This window comes from Epinephelus moara, chromosome 24 (assembly GCF_006386435.1).
Source record: "Epinephelus moara isolate mb chromosome 24, YSFRI_EMoa_1.0, whole genome shotgun sequence".
Lineage (NCBI taxonomy): Eukaryota > Metazoa > Chordata > Actinopteri > Perciformes > Serranidae > Epinephelus > Epinephelus moara.
The window spans coordinates 32769004-32793401 of NC_065529.1; the positions used below are offsets into that span (position 1 = coordinate 32769004).

General features: G+C 39.8%; 2 protein-coding genes across 2 annotated transcripts in view; one reads left to right on the forward strand and one right to left on the reverse strand.

The window, feature by feature from the left end:
• The window catches only part of poc1a (POC1 centriolar protein A), a 51524-nt gene extending 29548 nt beyond the window's left edge, over nt 1-21976 (reverse strand). Inside the window, exons 1-9 of the mRNA XM_050038919.1 lie at nt 21796-21976; nt 16985-17069; nt 16658-16829; nt 16234-16413; nt 15904-16011; nt 15284-15399; nt 13267-13400; nt 8644-8712; nt 8254-8403 (exon numbers count right to left, since the gene is read on the reverse strand). Of these exons, the coding sequence (XP_049894876.1) occupies nt 8254-8403; nt 8644-8712; nt 13267-13400; nt 15284-15399; nt 15904-16011; nt 16234-16413; nt 16658-16829; nt 16985-17069; nt 21796-21810 (1029 nt within the window). The 5' untranslated portion in view covers nt 21811-21976. The remainder of the gene's footprint in view (nt 1-8253; nt 8404-8643; nt 8713-13266; nt 13401-15283; nt 15400-15903; nt 16012-16233; nt 16414-16657; nt 16830-16984; nt 17070-21795) is intronic.
• b9d2 (B9 domain containing 2) lies at nt 19087-19910 on the forward strand. Its single transcript, XM_050038920.1, has one exon. The coding sequence runs from the start codon at nt 19215-19217 to the stop codon at nt 19740-19742; it is 528 nt and encodes a 175-aa protein (XP_049894877.1). The 5' UTR covers nt 19087-19214; the 3' UTR covers nt 19743-19910.
• Nucleotides 21977-24398: the final 2422 nt, after the last annotated feature.

Sequence of the window (24398 nt, forward strand, 5' to 3'; positions counted from 1 at the left end):
TTTGTTTCTGCTGGTGGTTGAAATCTGTAGGCTGCTCGCACAGCGTGCTGAATGATTTAAGCCTATTTTGCTCACTCAAAACTATTTTTAGTCGCACATGCGGTGACGGACGGATCGCCACACTGCCGACATTTTACTCCGCCCGTCATGGCACGGCGTTTGATTGCGTTATCAAAACACGGCGCTATTATTCGGCCTTGCTTTTAACTTGTTCCACCGAATACCGAATGTGTGTTTTTTTGCAATATTCGGCCGAATATATTCGGTTACCGAATATTCGGTGCATTCCTAATCAAAATGGCCAACTTTACAGCAGAAATTAACATGTTTACAGCCTCATACAAAAACAGTTTTGGTTTCCATAGCTAATTTCAACATTCATGACAACTATACATTGGGTACATTTTATATAGCTCAACTGTCCATCTTTGTAAAGTGGGCCTAAAGGCTTTAAGTTAAGCATAACTTTGGACATGCTGTCTGCAAAGTGTCTACAGTCTATGAGTCTGATCCACCACTCGCTCCTCCACAGCTTTACTGTCTCGTCCAAACATGGTCACTTCTGGCTCCAACAATCCAAGAGGGCGGCTAAAATGCCAAACTTGAGGCTTCAAAATAGGAGCCCCCAGACCAATGGGTGACGTCACAGTAGCTACGTCCATTATTTTTCATACAGTCTTTGCACATGTCCCAGGAATCTTACACAAGTTGAGTTTTCATCCAAATGTAGCGCATAACTTAATCAAATTTTCAAAAAACTGTCCAAAGAAAATGTGAGTTTATGCGCTTTTCCATCCACTACTATTATGGAAATATTGGGAGTTGATTCAGAAATAGTAAGTGGTTCTAATTCTCATGTCAGGTGCCATAACAAAGCTGCAGAAGAAGAAAGCACAACAGTGACTTAATTTAAGGAGCGTCAGTCAAAGCTGAAACGAAGGAAAACAATGTGTGTATAATAACAGAGAGCACACTGGACAATGAAAACAGAGAGTCTTGAGCAACTAATATTACAGCTATGTGTTTTTTAAGAGCGCCGGAAACAGCACCATGTGAATACCATGAGTGTTAAAAGTCATCCAGAGACAATGAAGAGAGCTTACAGTGGCCGATGCAGTGACAGCGCATCATGACTGTACATCATCATTTATTCACTGAGTATGTTTCCATTGCACTTAGTCAAATTTACCTTTTATCACTACATTTTTGTTAAATTTTTGGTGTAAACGCACCTATAGTCACACTGTTAAGCTGTTAAATGCTGCACTGGACAAATGGATAAATATATCTGAAGGTAAAAGACATACTCAGTTGCTGATGTATCACAGTAGGTACGCCTAGCTAAAACTAATTCTGTCTAATACAACAATCTTGCAATAAATCATAACTTTATCAGTGATATATTGTTGTTTTTGTTAGTTTTAGAAAGGTATGATTCAACTGTATGGTTATTTTGGACAGTGTAGTAAGTGGTGCTGTTTAACTATTGTTTTATACAGTGTATTTTCCATGGTATATGGGGTTTTGGATGTACAAGCACCAATTTCTAAAGATTGTGTGAGCATAAACAGGCTGATAACATCTAGATTTCTGTGCCTCTCTTAAATCAGTTTGTCAGTATGAATCTTATTAAGTTACAGTAACAAAAATCACAAACACTAAAATGAACAAATCTCAACACCTGACTGCTCTGCCAAATGTCTAAACAAGTCAGCATTAGTGGGTGGTAGTCTGCCTACTTGACACAATGGTAGTCTGTTTTTTAAGCCATTCAACTGTCATACAAACACGAGAACAAGTTGTTATCTTTATTTACTGTTATTTACAGAATGTCACATGGAGTGTAGAGCTGCATGCAAGCTTGGAAAGCTTCACTGTGTCAGGTGATTCCTGTGTTTTATCGCAGCTTTTGCAATTTACAAATTGTATCCTATTACATCGTGATGTCGATTTGAATTCAATTAATCATTCAGCCCTAATTAGAGAGCCTATCTGTGTTTCATTCTCTCCTTTAAAACTTTTTAAGCCTTGGAGTACTCTTTCCAAGAGAAAAGGAAACGAGCACATTTAGGCGAGCTGGTGACATTTTTCTCCTCTCTGCTTCCTCTCAGGCAACACGTGTCTGAGACTTGCGGCAGTTTATGAGAGATGAAAGGGGCCTGTATTAATAATAAATTATGAATGGATAAATAATACATGAAAAGGAAAATCTAGGAAGCTCGCACTTCCAGGTGCAGCTACTACTATTACTTTAACTGGCATCTGACAACTCGTAAAAGAGGATAAAAGAAATATTACTGCCAGCAACTGACTCAGGTGAATGAGGTTAATGCAGCATTCAAAATATTTATAAGGTATTTAGCAGAAGTTAACTAGTGTGTGAAGTCAAATGCCAAAGCACAGTTATTATTGTATCAACCATTTCAATTTTTTATGACTTATGTTTCAATTAAAGCTGAGTGATCCCTGTGGATATGATACCTGTCACTGCACAAGAAGCCTCTGTTGTAACAGCAACATTAGTAACATGTTTAACATGCAGCAGTCAACAAAAGCCAAAAAAATCAAAAGGTGAAACTCTACCAGGTTCTGACATGTCTCCGTTCTCTGTAGCCAACCTCATCATTACAACCACACACACTTGTTGCCTTTGCAGACACGTGATGAATCACTTCAGTCATGCACGGGGTTTGCATCGATTTTTTTCTGATCATACATTCATGGTTCTGTGTTTAGAGTCTATTCAGCCACGAGACGTTCTACATGCATTTATGCACTGTCAAAAAACCTACAGCATCACTGTAATTACAGGCACAAGTTATACCATCATGTAACTATTGTAATCGCAATTTTTGAAACATCTATCATGATTATGAAATGCCTAAAATGTGTCTTCTCAAATAGACTCAACACAAACAGCTGAACCATTTTGCACCTTGTTTCTCAGCCAAAGTAAAAATGAAGCTTTTTGACAGCTGAATTTCAAACAACATATTTTCCAAAGAAAAGGTTTCAGTGGGGTTTTTACAAGAACAGTAGTTCTCAGAAAAGGAGAATACACTTCATGCATTGCACTAATCATCTCTCCCCCCATGGTCCAACTGCCCATTTTCTAATCACCCTTTGAGGCACGTCTGTAATAACGGCTGTTGAGTGGAGGAGCTATTAAAATCAATTTACAATCCTGTATCGCAGCAGTGAGAAAGAAAGGCACAGTCAGACAGAGGAGAGGAAAAAGAGCCCCTAAGGGTGCATGGATAAAGAAAAGAGGTGTTTAAAGGACATTAAAAGCACTTAAACTGCTCAAGTCAGTGTGAAGGAGATGTTAGAAATAACAGCCTTTGCATATGGTGCTTAAACACTTGCTTGCAAATACTGGGCCTAAGAAGGCCAAAGAACCACCAGACATCAGAATTTTGAAGTTTCAGTGACAAAACTAAAACTGTCCATGTGTTCGCTGTTTTATTTAACCTTGATTTAACCAGGAAAAAACCTTTTGAGGTTTAACATCTCTTTGTCAAGAGTGTCCTGGCCATGACAGGCAGCAACATAAGTTACAGACAGACAACACAGAACAAAAAATACAAAATAAAAATCTACACATATACACTCGGTATCAGAGAAGTACTTACTTATACTTTTGACAACCTTACTTGTGCTGGTTTAGTATCACACCACGTCTGTTTTTTTCATCTGTTACATACATTATTAATTATGAGTCTTACGCTATTCTGGATTTCCAGTAAAGTGTAAAGGCAGCGTCACTGTGAGTGGATTTTAACTTCCAGCAGAGTGATCAATAAGAGAAAGCAAAGGCGAGTGTGTGTGTGTGTGTGTGTGTGTGTGTGTGTGCGTGAGGGAGAGAGAGGACCTTGACTGTGCCCTTGTTGATGTAAGTAACACTGTAGCAGTCAAAGGGGTTGAAATCCAAACCATTCCATGAGGCTCCCCCGCCAGCCGGTGACACCTTGTCCCCTTTGTGTGTGTGTTTGTGTGTGTGTGTGTGTGCATCTGTGTGAGATCTGACAAGGTCTTTGGGTGTTTAAACATCACTAATAGCTGCACTACTCTCTCACTTTCTGTTTGTTTCTAATCATAAATCTTTTGGTCTGATCTTGTCTGTCATCTTTATGTCATTTAACTTTTATTGCAAACACACACATGAAACACACGTGAAAGGATTTTCTGTTTTCAGTTTGTCTAATGTGTTGATTTGCTGTTTTTAGAAACAATAACTTGAAAAACCAGTGAACTGCACAGATTCAGTATTGCCATATGGACATGGGCATAAAAGTATTATTGAGTGGTAATGAAAATGTGCTAGTCTGAGTCACCAAATGTAGACTGTGGCTATAAGCCTTCAATTGGGCCCAGAATTCTCCCTTCCCTCCACTGTCTGTATGTGACCGTTTCCATAGTCCCTTCACCACAGGAAATAACGACAACCTCTGGGCCAACAACGTGCGCACTGACAATGGCCTGTTTTGACAAAGATTTGGATTGTCCAAAAGGCACACCTGCTTTGTTCTTTCAGAGAATTATTGTTAAGATCTACAACGAATAAAACAACCTGTGACAGCGCCAGTGACATTGACTTCACCAATGTACTGATCCGTTCCACTTCACACAAGCTTCTGTGATATCAGCATAATAATGTTCTTATGGAGCCACATACAGTCAGCAAACCGTCTGGCTTTTTAACGAGTCCAGTGAGCTCCTCCAGAGCTTAAGTACAGTCAGGCTTCACCTCCAGGGCACTGATTATTAAATTATGTTTGCCTTTCTTTTACCAGTAGAAGTTTAATCACACTATCTTTTGCACACTGAGATGATGCTCACTTCCCCATGTGCAAATGTTCCAACAAAACAAGTCCACCCAGACACTATTTTGCGAGACCACCATTGCTGCATCCTGGGTTTAGTGACCCAAGACGAATGTGACTGGATTAAGAAACAAAAACAAGCCAGTTTTTTCCCCTAAAGCAGAAAGAAAATTGGTTATTCCAGACCAGAGATAGCGCTGGCTACGCAAGACTTTGCCTTGGCTATCCTCAGAAACGCAAATTTGCATCCCGTAGAGCTACAGAGAGTTACTACTAGCCACTTCAATAAAGTCGAGCACTTAAAAAATCAGTTTTAGCAAAAACAGGGCAGAAACTGAAATTCTGTTCCCATTGTTTGTCTTTATTGATGATACATCAGCCTGAACTCTCACAGCAGCTAACTCAAATCACACCACTAAAATCATCTTTGCATCCAGTCTGAATGTACCTGAAGTAAATCCACACTTAAAACTGAATACTAGGTTGAAGTGCTACAGCTATGTGCTTAAATCTGTACTTCTTCCTGGACATATTTACATAGCAGCCAGAGAGGGTGTGGTAGGATCAGTGCAAGTAGAGACTTCTACTGATGCTCTATTAAATTACTGTCAAGAAAATGGAGGCGATGCTGCCACAAAATAAGCTTTAGTGTCTGGAAAACCTCCATCCGAATATTTTTTAAGTATAACTGACTCTGGCATTTATTGACTCATAATATTGTCCAAGCCTCTTAGTTGTCAAATTAAATAAAAACAGTATGAATCAGGGTAGTGTAGTGTCACGTGTACTGCAATGATATTAGAACTTGTAGCATTTATATGTAGTAAGTTACAGACGTCTAATATAAAAGACACTTAAATGAGATTGTCTCTGAAAAGAAAAAATAAACATAATGAGCCAGGTGAGTAACTTAGCATAACGTGCACTTGAGGGAATAACATTTTCATTGACATCTTTCCTATAACTTTGTCAGTGCCTCATTTCAGCACTGAGGATGTAATCAAAAGCTGGGCACAGATTAATATTTCATTAATTTCATGTGGTCAGAAAGATGGGAAAAACATCCTGCATATCAAAGTGTAGATGCTGGAATAACTAGGTAGTTCTTGCCCTGCATGTGAGATATGAATGTAGCTTTGGGCCACACTGCAGACTTCAAAGGATGTGCAGGGAGGAAATAAGCCAGCCGTACAGGCAGCATGAAATACTGAGGGGCATCTGTGCACGTGCACGTGTTTCTTTAGGTTTATTTTTGAGCCAGTTGCCACAGATGCATGCAAATGTGTGTGCACGCTTGTTTCAATTAGTCTTTTTGGTGCTAATGTGAGCACTTGCGCACACAGACATATATGTGTGTATATTTGTGTGTATAGTTTATTCCCAGTTGGCAGATGACCCCTCATTTACATCGTTTTGAAGTCTTCATTAAAGTTTTCCTTGAGCAGCCCTCAGGAAAAAAATCATATTTTAGCCACACGACTGATAAAGCTCTAAGAATATTGAAGTCATCACTCTGTTGTTGATAACCTCCAAAATTGTTCTTCATGGTAGACATGTATTGCAGCCTCTGGCATCAAAAGGTTTTGGAGTTGCAACAGTTATGGAAATCCATGGGCTTGAAATCATAAAGTTCCAGATGATCACATCATCAACCTTAAACATTTTCAAAGAGCAAAATCAATTGAAATATGGGGCATCTTGGTGACTTAGTGGTTACAAGACATACAAAAGGGAAGCGGTTGGGACGGATGGGTCAAACAAACACAGGACTTTGACACATGAGACCTCTGTTTGTGTCCCATGTGTAACCAGAAGTCAGCGTTGAGTTATTTTAACTTGCATACACAACCTAATGCACTTTTATTGATATAGCTTACTTACTTTAACTTAGGTACATAACTTAAGTCACGAAACAAACATGCTTATTTTAACACAAACCACAATCTTTTCTTAAATCTAACTAAGGCTGTGCAATTAATTGTCTGGTGATCACGATTACGATTTTGAGGTCAAACGATTTCAAAATGAATGAAATGGAGAGTAAACGATTTTTGGTCATGGACGCCTTGAGATGTTATTTTGTCTTCCGTGGATGCCGCGCATGCGCAATACCGCCCCCTCCCCTCCAATATTCACCCCATGAGCCAGTCAAGTAGGCGAACTACGAATAATACAAGGAGCAGGTGATCGCGAAAGATTTCAAAAACAGCGTGCGGAAAATGGCTGAGGGAGAGCGAGAGAGCTTGGTCCGTGTGTGTGTGCACGTGTCTGTGTGTGTGCACGCGCATCGGGGCCGAACTCCACTGTGCGCCATACAGAGAGCAGAGGAGAATTGTAAATGTGTGACCATGTAGAGACAGAAATGACATGCCGTTGTGTCAACAATTCAAGTCATCATGTGTGTCGCATAATCGTTTGCATAATTGTGATTTTTATTTTGACCAAAATAATCGTGATTATGTTTTTTTCCATAATCGAGCAGCCCTAAATCTAACCCTGTTATCAACGTGTTTAATACAGGTACTATTACAGGTCGTATATGTCATTTTGGGAGTCATTGACAAATGATCTATTCTGTGATTTAGGTATGAGGACGTGTTGGATAATTCAGTAAAATCATATCCCAACTTTGCCCTATCTTTTTTTTATCAAGAAAGTATACCATTTTTTGGTATTCTTTCAATAACTTTTGAGGACTCTGTTATTTTACAGCACTGTTGTTTGTATCACTAATTGATAATTTAAAAAACACTCTCCAAAAGGTTTGTTTTGTTTTATGCAAGTTTGTAATCCTTTGGTTGAACAAGGTCCTATCAATGCATTATTTGTGACATAACAACAGCTTGTGACAATTTTGCTTATAAATACTCATAAAAATAGGCTCTGAATTTAAGACAATGCCTGAAAAGTGCTGTGAAACAGAGGGGCAGAAACGACATACCCACTCCAACAAATTTAGTATTTTGATAATTATATGAAAAAAAAGAGCGTATTCCAATACCAACCAACCAATGAAAATCCGAACAGTCAAATATTAAGATCCAGCCCTTGTATCTTTACTGTCAAAGTATCCAATAAAGCAGAAAATGCCAAAAAACCTAAATAAAATCTACTAATCAACGCTGCTTGACAAAAGTTGAAGTCAGGCAAAACTCTACTTCACATCGGTTAACAATCAAAGCCGAGCCTTGATGCAAACACATGATGCAGAGATTTCCTGATCAAATCTAAACAGTGCAGGAACAAATATTCACCAAAGACCATAGTAACGTGTGCTAGTAAGAGTTTGATGTGTTGGGGAAAGGAAAGGTTATGTGCTGTGTACATGTCTAGGATAAAAAGTAACTGCATAAAAAGCTGGATCTGAATGAGACATCAAAGCAGACTTGCTGTCAGTTGGATGTGGTTGTCTCCAGCTGTCTGAACTTACCTGGCTGCGCAGTGCAGATGGATGTGAGTAAAAGGAGGGGTGAGCTGTGGAGCTGGCTGGTAGTGCCTGCAAGCTGGAAGTAGTTTTATGCTGCAGCCTGACACCATCACTGTCTTCAGCACAGTCAAAGTTGCTCTTCCACACCATTACCTGTAGGATGAAAGCGAATCATTGCTTATTTCAAAATAATACAAATTACCAACAATCCTACAAACAAAGAATGAAATGTGCCATGTAAATAAAGTTTTGCTTTCTCTTTAAGAAGTTCTTAATTAATTGTTTTGAGTGTTGTTTGATGAAATTGTCAATACACCTTTCTGCATCACTATCAGTTGTATGAGCAAGACATATAATATGGCTAATCAATAGGCTATATCTGGTCAGGATCACCTGTTCATCAGAACCTCCAGAGGCAAAGTACTCTCCTGTCCTGGAAAAGGCCACGCAGGTCACTGGACCCTGGAGTGAGGGGAAAGAGAAAAAGAGAGATGAAGAATGAAGATGATACTAGAAGACCGTCCTCCCCCAAAGAATGACTGCACAGGTAAGCTGTACAAGCAGCTTTTTACAACCCATATTTACGTTTACTGTTAGGTGGTAACGACTAGGTGTTACATACAGGCCCTCTGCCTGTATTTTTTTAATTTTCTTCCTGTTTGCTACAGTCAGGATGTTCCTGGGCACAGTGCTCAGGTGGGGTGGAGACTTTATAAAAGAGTAGCGACCAGGTGCCAGGCCAGCAGCACGGATCCAAGAGGAGGCTACAAAAATCGCAGCAACTAAACAAACGCAAATATAGCAAATGACTGTGAATCTGGGGTTGGTTTTTTGCTTTTGCTGGTGATATTTTTTACAGACAAAAAACAGCAACTCCTGTGAAGTTTACCTTTAAAAAAATATGGAATGAATTAATTTTCAAATTGACAAACAATATGGCTACAAAGAAAGTATAGATGTTAATGTCAAAAATGGGAGGAAGTAAGCACTCCATAAATTAACACTCATGTCAAAGGTTATATACATGATGTACAATGATGAGATGAAAGCTGGAGACTACAGTATGTGTTTTTTGTGTCTATAGCTCATAGCATTAGGAAACTCTGCCTCTTTGAGGAAAGAGAATTATGTTCAAGAACAGCAGCTCCTGCATGTGTGTGTGTTTCTGTGTGTGGAGGAAGGAGTGGGCGTGTGGGGCTGAGGCAGAGCAATCAATAACAGAAAGCGGAGACTCAGGTGAAGTGAGGTCACACATGGTCAGAGCCAAAAAGGATCACCTGCAGATGTCAGCTTGGCATGTTGTGTGTGTATGAACCTGGAGCGCAGACAGAATCCAGCTTGAAAAATTCAGAAACCTTTTCTTCCCCTCCCTTTTCTCTTCATAACAATGCAGAATGGGGTCAACGATTACAGCCTGAGCCCTCTGACTGTGTTCAAAGAGAGGATGAAGGAGAGAAGAAATAAAAGACGGGGGGAGGAATGGAAGGGGAGGCTGTAGGGAGGAAAAAAAGGAGCTGTGTGTCCTACGGCTGGCACCCAGACAGGCTGGTTTGGGTGAGGAATGGTTTCCCAGAAGCACCTGAGAGAAGCAGACAGTGTCACTATGGCAACGCGACGGCCTGACAGACAGCATGTTCTGTCTCTGCTCTGACTAATGCCTGCTGCCAGGCTGGCACTTGCCATGGCCAGACACACACACACACACACACACATATACACACACACACACACATACACAGAGAGAGGGAGGGAGTCTGACAGGGCAATGAACCTCGCTGGCACATTTTATGTACTGATAAATGAACAGAGGTTGCAGAAAGCAGACAGGCCCCACACGGTGCTCTCCATAAAGTTATGACTAACAAAACTGATTACATGCTTGAACTGGTTATGTTTTGTACACAGTTATTTCTTTAAAATATACATTTAGAGCAGTTAAAGAGGGTTACATTTATGTATCACTGATCCACTGTGTCTAGTCCATGCTGCTATAAAACTGTAATGATGCGGTCTCGTAGTGTTTCTAAAATAATATTTAACATTTCCACAAGTGTTTAAAAAGAATGTCTTGAATGTGAATGTCTCCAGTTACATTTAAAGGAGATAAACAGGCATTCAATTTAAAAAGTTTCCATGTCAGAATTGATACTGTGGAGAAAGTTCTGCACTTTCCTCCCACTTTCAACACATACAGTATATCACACATAAATGGCACTCAGGAGCATTAAGATTCCAACCAATAAAATCTATTCATAGATTTTAGGATGTTAACAGTAAAACTCTGTCGTCACAGAAAACCTGCAGGTCTACATTTGTCCTTTAACTAACACTAGCACCAGTAATGTGTTTATATTTGGGCGTCAGCTTGCAACAGCAATGCAAATTTCATTGAAATGAACAGATGCCATCTTGGTACACCATAAGCATTTTTTTTTTTTTTTAAAGGTACCCCGTGGAGTTTCCTGTAAACAATCAAACCCAACACATTATGTGTATCCTTAATGCCAAATAATTTCCTTCATCAAAAAACTAATTTGGAAAGAATATGAAATCCACATTGTTTACATCCATTCACCTGCTTGAAGTCCTCCTCTGCCTCGTCTTTGTTGGGGCATTGTTACATTTCTTACCACGACTAACTGTTGATAGGTGGAACAGCATGAAAGCTTTAGCAGGACTGTGTATCACATCATCTATATGCACCACGCACCAAGCACAACAGTGACCCACTCTTGAAAGCATTGCTTCATTGCACTCCTATTGGTAAAAAAAAATCCACAAGGTACCTTGTACTGAGAAAACAGAAGAAAAGGACTGTGGCATTCGCTTTGATTAAGAGGTAAAAAACTAACAACCAACTACCAGAATGCACAGCACCGCACATGACCAATAAACGCACTACCAGTGGTTGGCATAATGCAAGCTTGTCTGTTTTGACATAGAAAGCAATATGGCCGCCAGCTGGTAACAAACAATCTCAAATAATGGTTAAAGGGTTAGCTAGAATATGTTTCTGAAGACATTTTAGAGAAGAAATAAGCAACGCGTTAACAGAATATTGGTCTATATTTGATCAGCACTGCTTAGTTTTACCAACTGATTGGAGTACGATCCAAGTTCATAAGGGAAAGAAGAGAGGCGGGTCTTTCTCTTGATCTGCTTCTATACTCTTTGTGTCTGTGTTGGCGGGCATATGAAAATGCTAGTGTTCAGTCTATAGTTAAAGCCCTATCTATAGCCCTATTATATTTTAATAGCTCAGATTTCATACACTACTTGGCTACTGAATCAAACTGCGTCCACCAACAAGCGTTTGTCAGGTTGTAGAAAGCTAATGGCTGCATGGCAACTAGCAGCACCTTGTGGGTGTTACAGTAATTGCATTCTGTCATCAACGCTGGTTAGCACTGATGACGTTTTTGAGGACGCAGTTTAGCAATTTAATGTGGAATTGAGATGTGTATAATTTTCCTGTGCGGCCCTCAATCATTTGCTGGCTTCATGAATGGGCATTTAGTCACAAAAACTTTGAGCACCCCAGCTTTTATAAAACAGCATGAAGGCTATCAGTATCATTTTTTTCTTTGCCTACTTAACTTTTAAAATCAAATCTCACCTGACATTATTTTACATCTTACAACCAGTTTCAGTTAGCAGTGCATTTAAACACTTGCATCTCATCTCTTTCACAGGGTCTTTAAAAGTTAAAGTGTACTTGTGTACAAAGTTTAAGGCTTTCTTCATTAAAAAGTTTGGGATCACACTGTGAAAGTCAGTTGTCAGACAGCAGAGCAGAGAGACAAATTAACCTAAGTTTGGCTGATTCTACCCAGCCAGGTAAGGAACCCCTGAGGCGAGATAAACAACACGTTTGTCAGATCCAACAGAAAAAACACTCCCTTAGAGCCCTCATGTGTTTTCATATAGAGTACATGCACACGGGTGTGCACACATACACAGACAAGCAGACACATAAACACATATAAACCTACACACCCACACTGAACAGATGGGGGTCTCTCCCATTTTCAAGCTATGCGACTGGAGAGACAATTAACACCCGGAGCGCTCCCAGCACCAACAGATTGGCAAAGTCACCACTGAGCCAAAAAGAACAACAACAGAAACGGAGACAGAGTGAAGGAGATGACAAATTTGGAGGTGTGAAGCTAGAAGGGGGGAAAAGTGCTTTTTTATCTTGACAAAAAGAAGAATGTTGGCAAGCTGCTGAAGAGAAGTACGACAAAAGACTCAGACAAAAAAACGCCAGAAATGAGAGACGGGCAACGTATACAAAGGGACAGATAAACAGATGGACCACATGTGGTACTGGCAAGCCACCGATTTCCACAACTAGCCAGCAAGCCAGTCCATCAGCTGTTCAAACAAACAGATACAGTCAGCGAGTCGTCCGGCCTACTGGTCCAGCCAGCCAAAATGTGAGTGCACGAGAGGTGGGAGCTAATAGAGAAAGACAGGGAGGAAAACGAAGATGGTAATGATGGCGGCAATGCTGAAACATCCCGATAACGCACTAAGAGGAGTGGTAAAGTCGTAATAAAAGGACGGGACGGAAACGGAGAGGAGGAGGAAGAGAAGAAGAGGAGGAGAGGATCCAGAGAAACGGAGGCAGAAACACAGTTCTGTTTCCTTCCAACAACCCTGAGATGAGTCATCATGAGTGGGCAGCCCGCTCGCCTGGCAAGTACTAAAATACACCACGTACAAAAAAAGGCATCATACGCACACACGCTCACACACTTCACAGAATCAAACATGCACAAAGGAGATGTCAAACACACTCACACATAACTGTCCACACCAAACCTTCCACACACACACACACACACACACACACACACACACACACTGAGAAACAGCAGACTACAGACATGACCTATCATGATCATGACTGGGTTAACTGCACAGTTAGGCCTGTAGGATATATAAATGGTATCCATGTGTCATAAGCGTGTGTGTGTGTGTGTGTGTGTGTGTGTGTGTGTGTGTGTCTACCTGGTGTCCATGCAGTGTATACAGTAGCTTGCCCTCTACAAGGTCCAGTATCTTCACTGTGGAATCGCTGGACGCAGTGATGAGGAAATTACCAGCCGGGTGGAAAGACAAGCTGTTCACCACACCACTGTGGACTGAAACACAAACACACACACACACACACACACACACACATTATGACAGGACTAGAACACACTTTTTGTTATTGTAATTCAAATGTGTATCATTGTGTAATTAAAGACATAAAGTAATTGTACTGTATTTTGCAGCTTTAAAAATTCCCTTTTTCTGCCTGTTAAATAATTTGGAATGATTATGATTGACTGATTGATTATGATGAACATTATTATGATGACAATAACAATGACTGTGGCACAATTTAAAGATATATAACATTTGAGTTATAGACAAAATAATTAACGTTTGTCAAAGTTAATCCTAAAAAATCTAAAGCCACTTGGAAAAATTTACCTTTTCTCTCTGAAATTTAACATTAGATGACAATTCTATTTATACACCTAAGGGGCATTTAAGAGTTAGTGTCTTGCTCAAGGACATTTCAACAGGCCAGATGCTTGCTATCGTGGTTGCCTGGATCCCACTAAAGTGCACTGCTGCTGTACATCAGGACGCCTTAGTTGCTGTGTAACTTGAGAATGGCTCAACATCAGGTTTACATTAGCATCAAATTATTACGTCAAGTATAGCAGCCTATAGCAGCAAATCAAAACTTCCCTGGACCTGAAATCAATCTACCATGAGGTGACTGGGTTCTTGACTGAGAAAAATGAGAGGAAGGCAAGTCATTCAACAAGCAACATGGTCCCTCTGCTGGCTGCAAGGTGCTATGACATGTATAAGATGTGCTGAGACCTCTAGGTGCAAAGAAATGCTGGAAAAACTCCATCCAGCTATACCGAGATCAGGGGGAATGTAATATTTGGGTATGGCTTAGGTTTATGCAAGAATAGTGAGCAATGTAAACACCTCAGTAAAATCAAAACCAGTTGATTTACCCACCAAAGAGCAGGCAAAATGACTAGGAGAACAAAGACAACTAAACATACCCATTACCAATAATTCTCCTTTGTCTCTAACAGTAACCACACCACATTTTAACCACAATTACACGCTTTAGACTGGCACAGTTGGTGATCAACTACAGTATGTAAAGTGAAGCACTATGAAAGGGAGAGGAGAGAAAAAGCTTTTATCTTCATGCCCCATCTCCTCAGACAGATGTGATTATCCATTATTAGATCTCACAACTCAAATCCATTTAAGAGAGCTGATTAGAACAATCAGACTGAGAGGCAGACTGACAAAAGGCATCAACATTTGGCTTATTGACTATGCAAGGAATCTTGATTACCACTTGAATCGTGAGCTTTAAAGCTTAATTTTACCTTGGTGTTATTTTGGTAATTCGCTGTACTTTTCACTGTGTTTAAAGGTGAGGCTTTACTTTAGCTGTGTTGCAGAGTCCGGTGGAAGTGGATGACAAGACTTTGACTGTTTGCCATAAAATATATAAGCCAAAAACAAACACTGGGCTGTGGTTTTGCAAGTGCCTTAGGGATTCAGTCCACTACAAAAGTCTGTAGAGCTCACCTGTGTTGTTTAGAGGTCCAGTATGTATGTTTATTAGTTTATAACCACTTGAAAATAAGAATTACTGTGTTTAGTTACCTTAGAATAAGCTGTTTATATCTACATAAGGAGCGCGTGCTATTCCACAGAGTCTGCCATGTTGTTTCTACCGTAGACCAGAACGCACAAACCAGACATTGGCTCTAGATAGATAGTTCTCCTACTTGTGCATTACATATCACAGCACAGAAGGAAGAATGCATCTACTCATGGAGAGAGGCTTGTGTTCATGACAGCATGAGATGTAAACATTAATGGCGTCCTCCCTAGCTAAGCTGTAACGCTAGCTCCCTCAGTGGTGCTAGGTGAGCTTGAGATAGATGTAAGCAATCTAAATACTTCCTTTATACAGTTTTTGAGTCTTTACCTTGGTAGTGCTGTAACATCTTATGAGATCTGATGTCCCACACCTTGACAGTGTTGTCAGTACTGGCTGCAGCGATACATGTTCCACTGGGATGGAAGTCCACATGGTTTGCATAACTTGACAGACAGAAAACATGACAACTTAAATGAAGACATGTCATTATTAAAAGTTAAATTATTGTTTGTTCAAGCTTTTAAAGTATTTAAAATTCATTATTCCAGCAGGTTAATTAAACTAACAAAAAAGCTTTAATCTAAAATATTACTTGGAGACACCCACTAAAGAATATTTCCTGCTCCTATGTATGTTTTACACTGTTCAAAAACACTCGACATGTGAGGCTTTTAGCTGATGCTTTTAGACACGTTTGTAATGAATGAGTAGGTGTTCAGTGGTTACAGGGATATTGACAGAGCACATGGTTATGGGACCTGTCATTTTTTTTCAACTGTTGTTGCTGAAACATGAGTGTTAATGTGTTAACCCTAAATATTTACAGTCATACCAGAAGAAACACTGACAAACAGACGTAGATTCCTGCAATTATTTCTCCCACACATATCAGAACATTTCTTATCCAGATTCTTCCATGCATCTTCTTTCTGGTCTCAAGTGCTCACCCAGCATGTTCATAGAAAGAATGAATGCACTCTCTGCTATTCTTGTCCCACAGCTTTATGGTCTTGTCATCGCTGGACGACACAATCAAGCGATCGTCTGGAGAAAACCTGCAAAAATGTATTGAAAATTCTAGATCAAAAGCTGTTCATTATCTATGTCTTCAGTTTCACTTTTAATGATGACATGTATTCATTTAAGTTGTAAAACAATTCAGAAATGTATAATATCTATCTATATGTGACAACAACAAACAATAGAATAAGCAGAAATATGAGCAGCAGCCAGTATTTTCTAACTGGGAAAACTGTATGTATGTATGTGCATCGTACTTGGCACAGCGGACCCAGTTGATGTGCTGGTTGAGAGAGAAGAGAAACTTTTGCCTGTGGACCGTCCACACTTTGATAGTCTTGTCGTTAGAGGCTGTGACCAGACTCTGTCCGTCACCAGAAAAGTTAACGCTGCGCACGGTGGCAGTGTGAGCCCTGAAAGCTGTTGACTCAGCCTTCCTGTAAACACACACACAAACACCAAGACAAAGTTTAAAACAAACTATCAAAAACCAGTGGGTGTTCAGAAATGTGTGCCTTCTTCTGTGCTGGCAAAGGAGATTCAGTACAACTGTCTAGCTTTATTGTTTTTATGAGTCAGCATCATTGTCCTCTGCGACAGCTTTGTAGTGCACTACAATAATAATGAGAGATGATAGTGAGACACGAAACAAAGCAAAAGATGGAACACTTTCAAACTCACATGCTGGGCACCCAAAGACGTACAGTCTTGTCTCTGGAGGCCGAGGCCACCAGGTGGCCGGAGGGAGAAAACTGAACAGACATGACAGCATCTTTGTGTCCGTCAAAACGATACGCTCGCATCTGAGGTTTCATGTTCCAGATCATCACACAGGAGTCCATAGAGCCTGTGGCTGGGAGAGGAGGGAGCACAAGTGTGTGTGAACTCAACACATTATGTATAAATGCAGAAAACATACCATACAGAAAATAAAATAACACATTAAACAGGTGCGGCAAATAATCTGGCCACAAATAGACATAAAGTGTAAAATTAAGTAGCAGTTACCAATCTGTTTCATGTTGCAGCTGAAGTCCACACTCGTCACAGTCTCCCTGTGACCCTTGAAATGTCTCTCTAGAGTTGGATCAGACTATAAGGAGAACAGAGACAGATTGCAGCGGCCACATATTAAAGCCTGTGAAAACTTGATTCAAATTTTAAGTATTACTCAGTAACATAAAACAGTCATGACAAAATAAGCAGTAATTAAAATTCTGCTTTATCAGGACCGTGTGGGTGTGTGATATGATCGGCAGCAGCCTGGCAACATAAACAAACAACCCTATAATTGTCATACGTAGCTAGAAACTGATAACATTCTCTGCAATGAGTTAAGAGTTTGAGGCAGACTGTAATCTCTTTCAACTCAGCTTGTAGGCATGTAAAGCAGGGGAAACCTTTTCATCTGCTACGTAATATGAGCTTAATTGCCAGGAATGCTATGTTTTTGACAAAGTCTATGTGCCGCGCTGCCCAACTTAGCATCGTGTCTGTTAGTGAGGGTTAATATTCTGTTACAATAACATTAGCACCACCGGCTTGGCAGATTTTTTCTTTGACTAAGAAAAATAATAAAAAACGAATACTGTAAAAATATTCTCTCTTTTGATCCACTCTGTTCAGAATCAGACCAAGAAGCAGAATCAACAAGGGCACCTAAAATATTATCAATTCCTATTCCTAGTCACTGTATAAAAAAAAACACAGGTGTTGATAATAAAATCAATGATGTTTGAATTTTACACTTAACAAAAAAATTAAATGCAACTCGTGTTTTTGCTCCCATTTTTCACTGGTTTAAGTTAAAGATCTGAGACTTTTTATGCTCCCCAAAGTTATACGTTTATCAAATTTTGGTCCAGGTTTGTTAAAATCCATTTTAGAAACAACACTGGAGGCAGTTTATGGTGGTGACATGAAAATTAATTTCTCAGGAAAACAGCTCTGGTAAACAATCTTCCCGCTACCATGCCGATAAAACACTTCCTAAAAACTTGAGACATCCGTTGCATTGTATTTGACCAAACCGCACATTTTAGAGTGGTCTTTTTTGGTGGCCATCCCAAGGCACACCAGTGGCGTCATGATGCTGTTTAATCAGCATCTTGATATGTCACACCTGTCAGGAGGATGGATTATCTTGGAAAAGGAGAAGTGCTCACTAACACTGATTTAAACAAAATTACCAAAATATGAGAGTGCATAAAAAAAGTCTTGAATCTTTAACTTAAACTGTGAAAAATAGGTGTAAAAACAAAAGTGTTGTTTTTAACTGTTTGTTCAGTGTATTTAGCTACTTCAGTTTCAGGGTCTTGGTGTTGTTCATGCTGGCTCACTGCCATGACTTGCTGGGGATACTGAATAGAACTGAGTTACTGGTCATGTACAAGTAGCTACAAGTCAAATGTCTCCTCAAAAATAAAAGTTATAACAGCAACTCCTTATATATAAATTCCTTAACCATGGGCATTTATACTCTATACTCATAAACGCCTTCACACCTCTGGGGAAAATGTTCCACAAGATTTGAAGTAAATCAATGAAAAACAGACCCAGAGCAAAGCATGCACAAAAAGCATTTTCTTTTACCAAACATAGTGGCTGGAGCTGGAAGCAGTGCAGCCGTGGGGTGGCGCTGTTTCTCAGTGTTACTTGTTCCGAGACTTCAAAGCCTGTTTAAATCAATGCTTGTAATTCCTGACAAACCAATAAAACAATTCTAGTTTTCAGACCAGCGGTGAGGCTGAATGTAGTCATCATCACTGGTTAATTATGATGAATGAACATGTCCTTATATCTTATTTTGTCTCCAATCCATATTTGTTATTTTACAGGCAAACACGTCAAACGCAGCTACACTATACTGATTATGCCCTCTGCTTTGCCTGTCAGGCAACAGTTTTCAAATGTATGCCACCGCATGAAGTGTGCCCCAGTTGAACAAGCTTTTAGTCAGACACTGTGTTGGGACAAAGTACACAAATCTTGCAAGAGCCGGGCTTTACGTCTCTAAATCATATTGAAGCACGCAGGAACTGGTCGCACCATGACAGGAAGTGCTGCCTGAGATGCCAAACTCAGGGTTCCCACTGCCGCAAGTTACTAGGCTGGGTTACCAAGGAGACGAGAGCTGTGGGGCGAGTCACTGCTAGCCGTTAGCTAGCCGTTAAGCTCGGGGGAGGACAAGAGAGGACTCTCGGTGCTGCATGTCTTTGTGTAAAGGGAGTTTTCTAACATGGCAGAGCTGCACATCATAGGCCAAATCATCGGGGCCAGTGGTTTCCCGCAGAACAGCCTATTTTGCAAATGGGGAGTTCACACGGGAGGAGCATGGCGTCTCCTGACTGGGCTGAAGGAGGGTCAGACCCAGGTGGATATCCCCCAGATAGGAGACATGGCGTACTGGAGTCACCCGATTGATCTGCACTACACGACCAAGGGACTCCAGGGCTGGCCGAAGCTTCACCTCCAGGTGTGGCACCAGGACTCCTTTGGGCGCTGTGAGTTGTACGGTTACGGGTACTGCCACGTCCCTTCCAGCCCCGGACACCACCGGATAAGCTGTGTGACCTGGAGGCCGCTCGGCTCCTGGCAGGAGCAGCTGGCTCAAATGTTTGTCGGCGGAGGTCCTCAGCTCCGCAGCACGGACATTATCTACAGCGGAGCGGACAGATACAGACTGCACACCGAAGCTATGGGGACCGTGGAGCTGGAGCTCGGCATCATCCTGAGGCACCTCGACAAATATGGCGTCGAGAGTTAACACGGTGAAATGTTAAAGACTTTGGAAACTTTTATATTGTGCAGGCGGAGGGATGTCTTCTGTGTTTTTAGTAAACTTTTATACATTTTTTTCTAAATTCTATTGTGTTTTTATACACTAACGTTATTTGCAATACTCTGTAAATAAAGAAAATATGGTCATAACGAAGTTGGCTTCTTGTTGATGTCATTATGAGACCACTCTCTCCTAATGTCAGATGGATTATATTTTATGCACCATTGCTAATTCCTTGTAAATGAAAACCTACTTGGCAATAAACCTGATTCTGATTAGCAGACATTAGTTAATGGATGGAGAGTAACCACATTATTCTCAGTTATAGAGCATACTTTCTTCATTCTTAATTATAAGCTAAGAATTAAAAATGATTTAGAATAGCACAAGAAGTACAACCACATTTGCTGTGCCATGCCTGAAATATATATATAAAAAATTGAAAATAGACAGTAATAAATACATAACACAATCATCCAAATCAAAAAAAAAAATTACATTAAAAGTAGTACTGCACATGTTGACCTATTATTGCACGTTTGAGTTAAGCTGAATGATTCAAATCCAAATCGTCTTGTCCAAAAGAAAATGTTTCCTACAACACACTACATTGCCTATAACTTAGACTTACTCGCCCTAACTTATTTTCAATTATATGTTATACCTTGACTGACATCCATAAGCCAACCTCTTGGTTATGAGGCACCCAATGTGGGTGAATTTGTCATTGATATTTTTCAGCACATAAACACGGGATGAATTTAAATAAGTTACATTGTTGGCAATCTGGAAATCCATAGGTTAAAAAAAAAAAAATTTTTTTTTGCAGAATCTGTTTTGAGAGATTACATTGTTGGTAGCTATGAAGATACAAGCCATACATGCATGAATCAGGCTGCTATATGAATAAACTTCCCCACACTTGTCTCATACACCCAGGACTTGGAAATAAACTGATTCAAGCTGTATTTAGCTGGTATTTAACAAGCTCTACAAAGATCACCTACTTGAACAACACGATCTTAAACTACATAATTAGATGGTTCTTACAAGTGCAGTTTTCTGCAGCTTTCACTGAACTGCATTCACACCTAAAATCTGCTACACAGAAGTTACTTGCACAGTCAAATCAGTAAAGACTAGGTGTGTACTGTTTACAGCTTTCAAGAGCTTTTCAATCTATTTGAAATCTGTCCAGGAGTTGAAAATGCCTCATTGTTGCTGACACTGTTTATGGCAAAAAAAAACCTCCATATGTGATTCCTGCCTCCAGGTATGACATCTCCCACTGAAAATCTCATCAGCACCTCGCATGTGCTTATAAATCTTTATCTACCCTACTACCTAACATATTTAAATCATGTTATTTGTGTTTGTCTGCTTACAAAGTCAGTTACTCTAATTTAGAGTTGCAAATAATGCACCAAAACTACAACTACAACCTTCATATGAGATGCTATACAGCATACATGAAATGATAAACTAAAATACTTTCTCATTGGCACAGTTCACTGCAGGTTAAACTGTTTGACATGCAGCCTAATTTCATAACCACATGCCATGTTTATTACACAAGTAAAAAAGTATAGATTGATGTGAAAGCACCGCAAACAGAATAGTTATTCAATGTAACTGTCACACAACAAAGTGTCATGTCACAGTGGGTTGTTTCTGATGTTGCTGCAGTTGTTCTGTAGACTTGACCTGTAGCCTACAGACTGAAGAGTATATTATCTGGAATACACTGCCATATTTGTGACATCATTCATTGTGACCTAATGTTATGTCGAATTATACACATCAATTACAAATTCCCACTCAAACTCACACACCACAGGGGTAAAATGAGCCTCATTTCTAATTAAGCCTTGCTGCAAACACGGTTAGAGTATATTATGTACAAGAGAAAGGTCCCATATCATACAAGATAACTTAATATTGCCTCTATTAACGTTAACTTCTAAGAAGCTACTGTAAAGCTACAAACAAGAAAGCAACTTCAGCTCAGACAAGTTCCATGAAGCTAACGTTCACTCACCGGTGAAGAAGTCATGTTTCCTGATATTGGAGACGGACAGCCGGTGAGACCGACTTTTGTGACCGTTACAACCGAAATGTAAGTGAACTCTACTTCTTTCTGGCTATGAATGAGACAAACGATGGTGTGCTATTAGCTGCTCGGTCGGCTAACGCTAGCTTACTACCATATTAGCTGGTAGTTGCTGACAACAACAAAGTTCAGTTTACGCGCCGCGATTGGGCGCTGAGAGTCTGCTCGGGTTCTTAAAGGGAAAGTTGGTGCGTTAATAACCGTTAGGTGCAAAACCTCAGTGTCACAGAGGTGATATTGTACAAGTGTGGTGAAATAAAACGTTTTACTGTCGAGCAATCAAGTGTAAATTATTAATATGATATTAGTGCAGCTAAGATATTCGAGTGAAAACTTTCATTTTAAAGTGTAGTGACGCGCCGTTACCGCCAGGTGTCAGCAGTGTAGCGCTGTTAGAAATCTGCCATGATGTGTAGTGTTTGTATCAAGGGCGTGGAAACCTGACAGATTTATAAGAAACTGATGCACTAAAGTCCTTTAAAATCTACGAGCATTGTCTTAAATTTAAACAGAGGTCATTTTTCATGCAATAAGAATTATGTGATAGCTTTTTCCATCAGCTAGTGCTACAATATGAGTGCATTTTTGCATAAAGACTCATTTGAAGCACTTAACTTTGCTTGAGTATTCCATTTTTATTCCACTTTATACTTCTATACTACTATATTTAACTTTCTACTTCACTCCATTGATCTGACAGCCATTCAGTGATTATTTATAACATATAGGCTACTGCCTATAAAGCAGTAATAATAGGCTCCACCAGACACGGCCAAGCTACAACATTAAAATGCTGCTTACATGTTAATCTGATAACATAATAACATAACACTGACATCGGACATGTTTCATGGGCGGGTCATGACACAATAGGCCCTAAGCGCAGTTATGCAAAAGGCCCCACCTCTCCGACATAGGAGCAAGAAACACAGGCTTTGCATTTTTGCCTCTTTTTGTGTTTGTTTTATGTCTTTTTGTATCAATATGCATCCATTTGCTGTTTTGCTTCTCTCTGTAATAGCATGATAATACATTTTATTTAAAGAGTGCTTATAGTGCTCAACGACACTTAACATCAGTTAAAAATTATGATAAAATAGATTACAGTACAATACACACAACATCATTAACACATTCAGCCGTTTTGAAAAGATGAGTTTGGATGAGTGATTTGAACTGGGAGAGGCTGGTGCAGTCTCAAGTCTGTCTTTCTGGTTGGTATGCATTAATTTGGGTGACATTTTGCAGGTGAAAGCCAGAGGGCCTTTGACACTTATATTGTAACAACAGTTCTCTGTTTTCAAGATCAGGTCGCCTGATAAAGCTGGACCCATCTAAGCGTTTCAACAGGTTTGTGTTAGTATATTAAACACCTAGGAATATGCATCACCACTAAAGCACAGTATGAACTGAACCAATAAGCCTGGAGCTCTCGGGCATTGAGGCACTTATCTGCTTTCTCTGGTTTGTGTAACGCCTTGTGGTTTCACTGCAAAGGTACGGCGTTATATCACCACTGTTATCCTCACTAAAATCCGGCCATTTTACCTGCAGACTAATCCTGTTTGTTTTGTCAAATATGGTTGGCAATAAGAAAAGTCTAAAAATGTCATACCTCAGAAAACAATAAGCACAACGTACGCAGGGTTATGAAAATATAAAACACGTGGAGAGAGTAAACAAAACAGACAAATACTGATTTAAGTATTTAAGTGTGGTATTTCAAGGATATTTCCTTTACTGAATAACGTTGTTGACTTATTCAGTGTCAACACAAACCCTTTCTTTAGTCAAAGCCTTTGTGGGCTCTTCCAGCTGAATGTTTGTGTTGTCACACAGCCAACAATTCATACCATAAATACTATCATGAGTTTCCTTCCTTACCTCATATGACTTACTGTAATTATGTTGTGTTCATGTTACTTAAACACATCGTCATGTTTCTGTTTTAGGATGTATTCACCAAAAGCAGGCTGCAATTCACCTGCTAACCCAAGAGCCATTAATCTATAAAATAAGTAGTCAAAGAAGTCAGATTTTTGCCTGGAGGCATTTACAGTAAGTACTTAACATAAAGTTCAGATAAGGATATCGTAGAGCTGCAGCGTCAACCTCTCCTTCCTACGGATATTTACTTCCTTTTACTCCTGTTGCAAACTATATAGTGTGTGAATCAGGGGAAACATTCCCTGTTTGTTGCACCCTGAATGTGGTAATTACTGTTCCTGCAAGAGGAGTGTCAAAAGTTTCATCGACATACTGTTAAAGCAGGGCGTAGTTTTTATTAATCAAAAGGCCTTTCTGTTGGACATTAATTAAAATCAAATGTCCCCTTCTGCTAGTCTCAACTTGATTTGTATTACAGTAGACACTCAATTCCATATACTCTACATGAGGCGCACCCATGGTTTATATTCTCTTTAAAATAATACTACACACTGCAGCCTTTCTATGCGCTGCACTGTAATGCAGTACAATGCAATGCAACCCATCAAGAATATGATCATTTGACGGACACACCTTAAACTTGT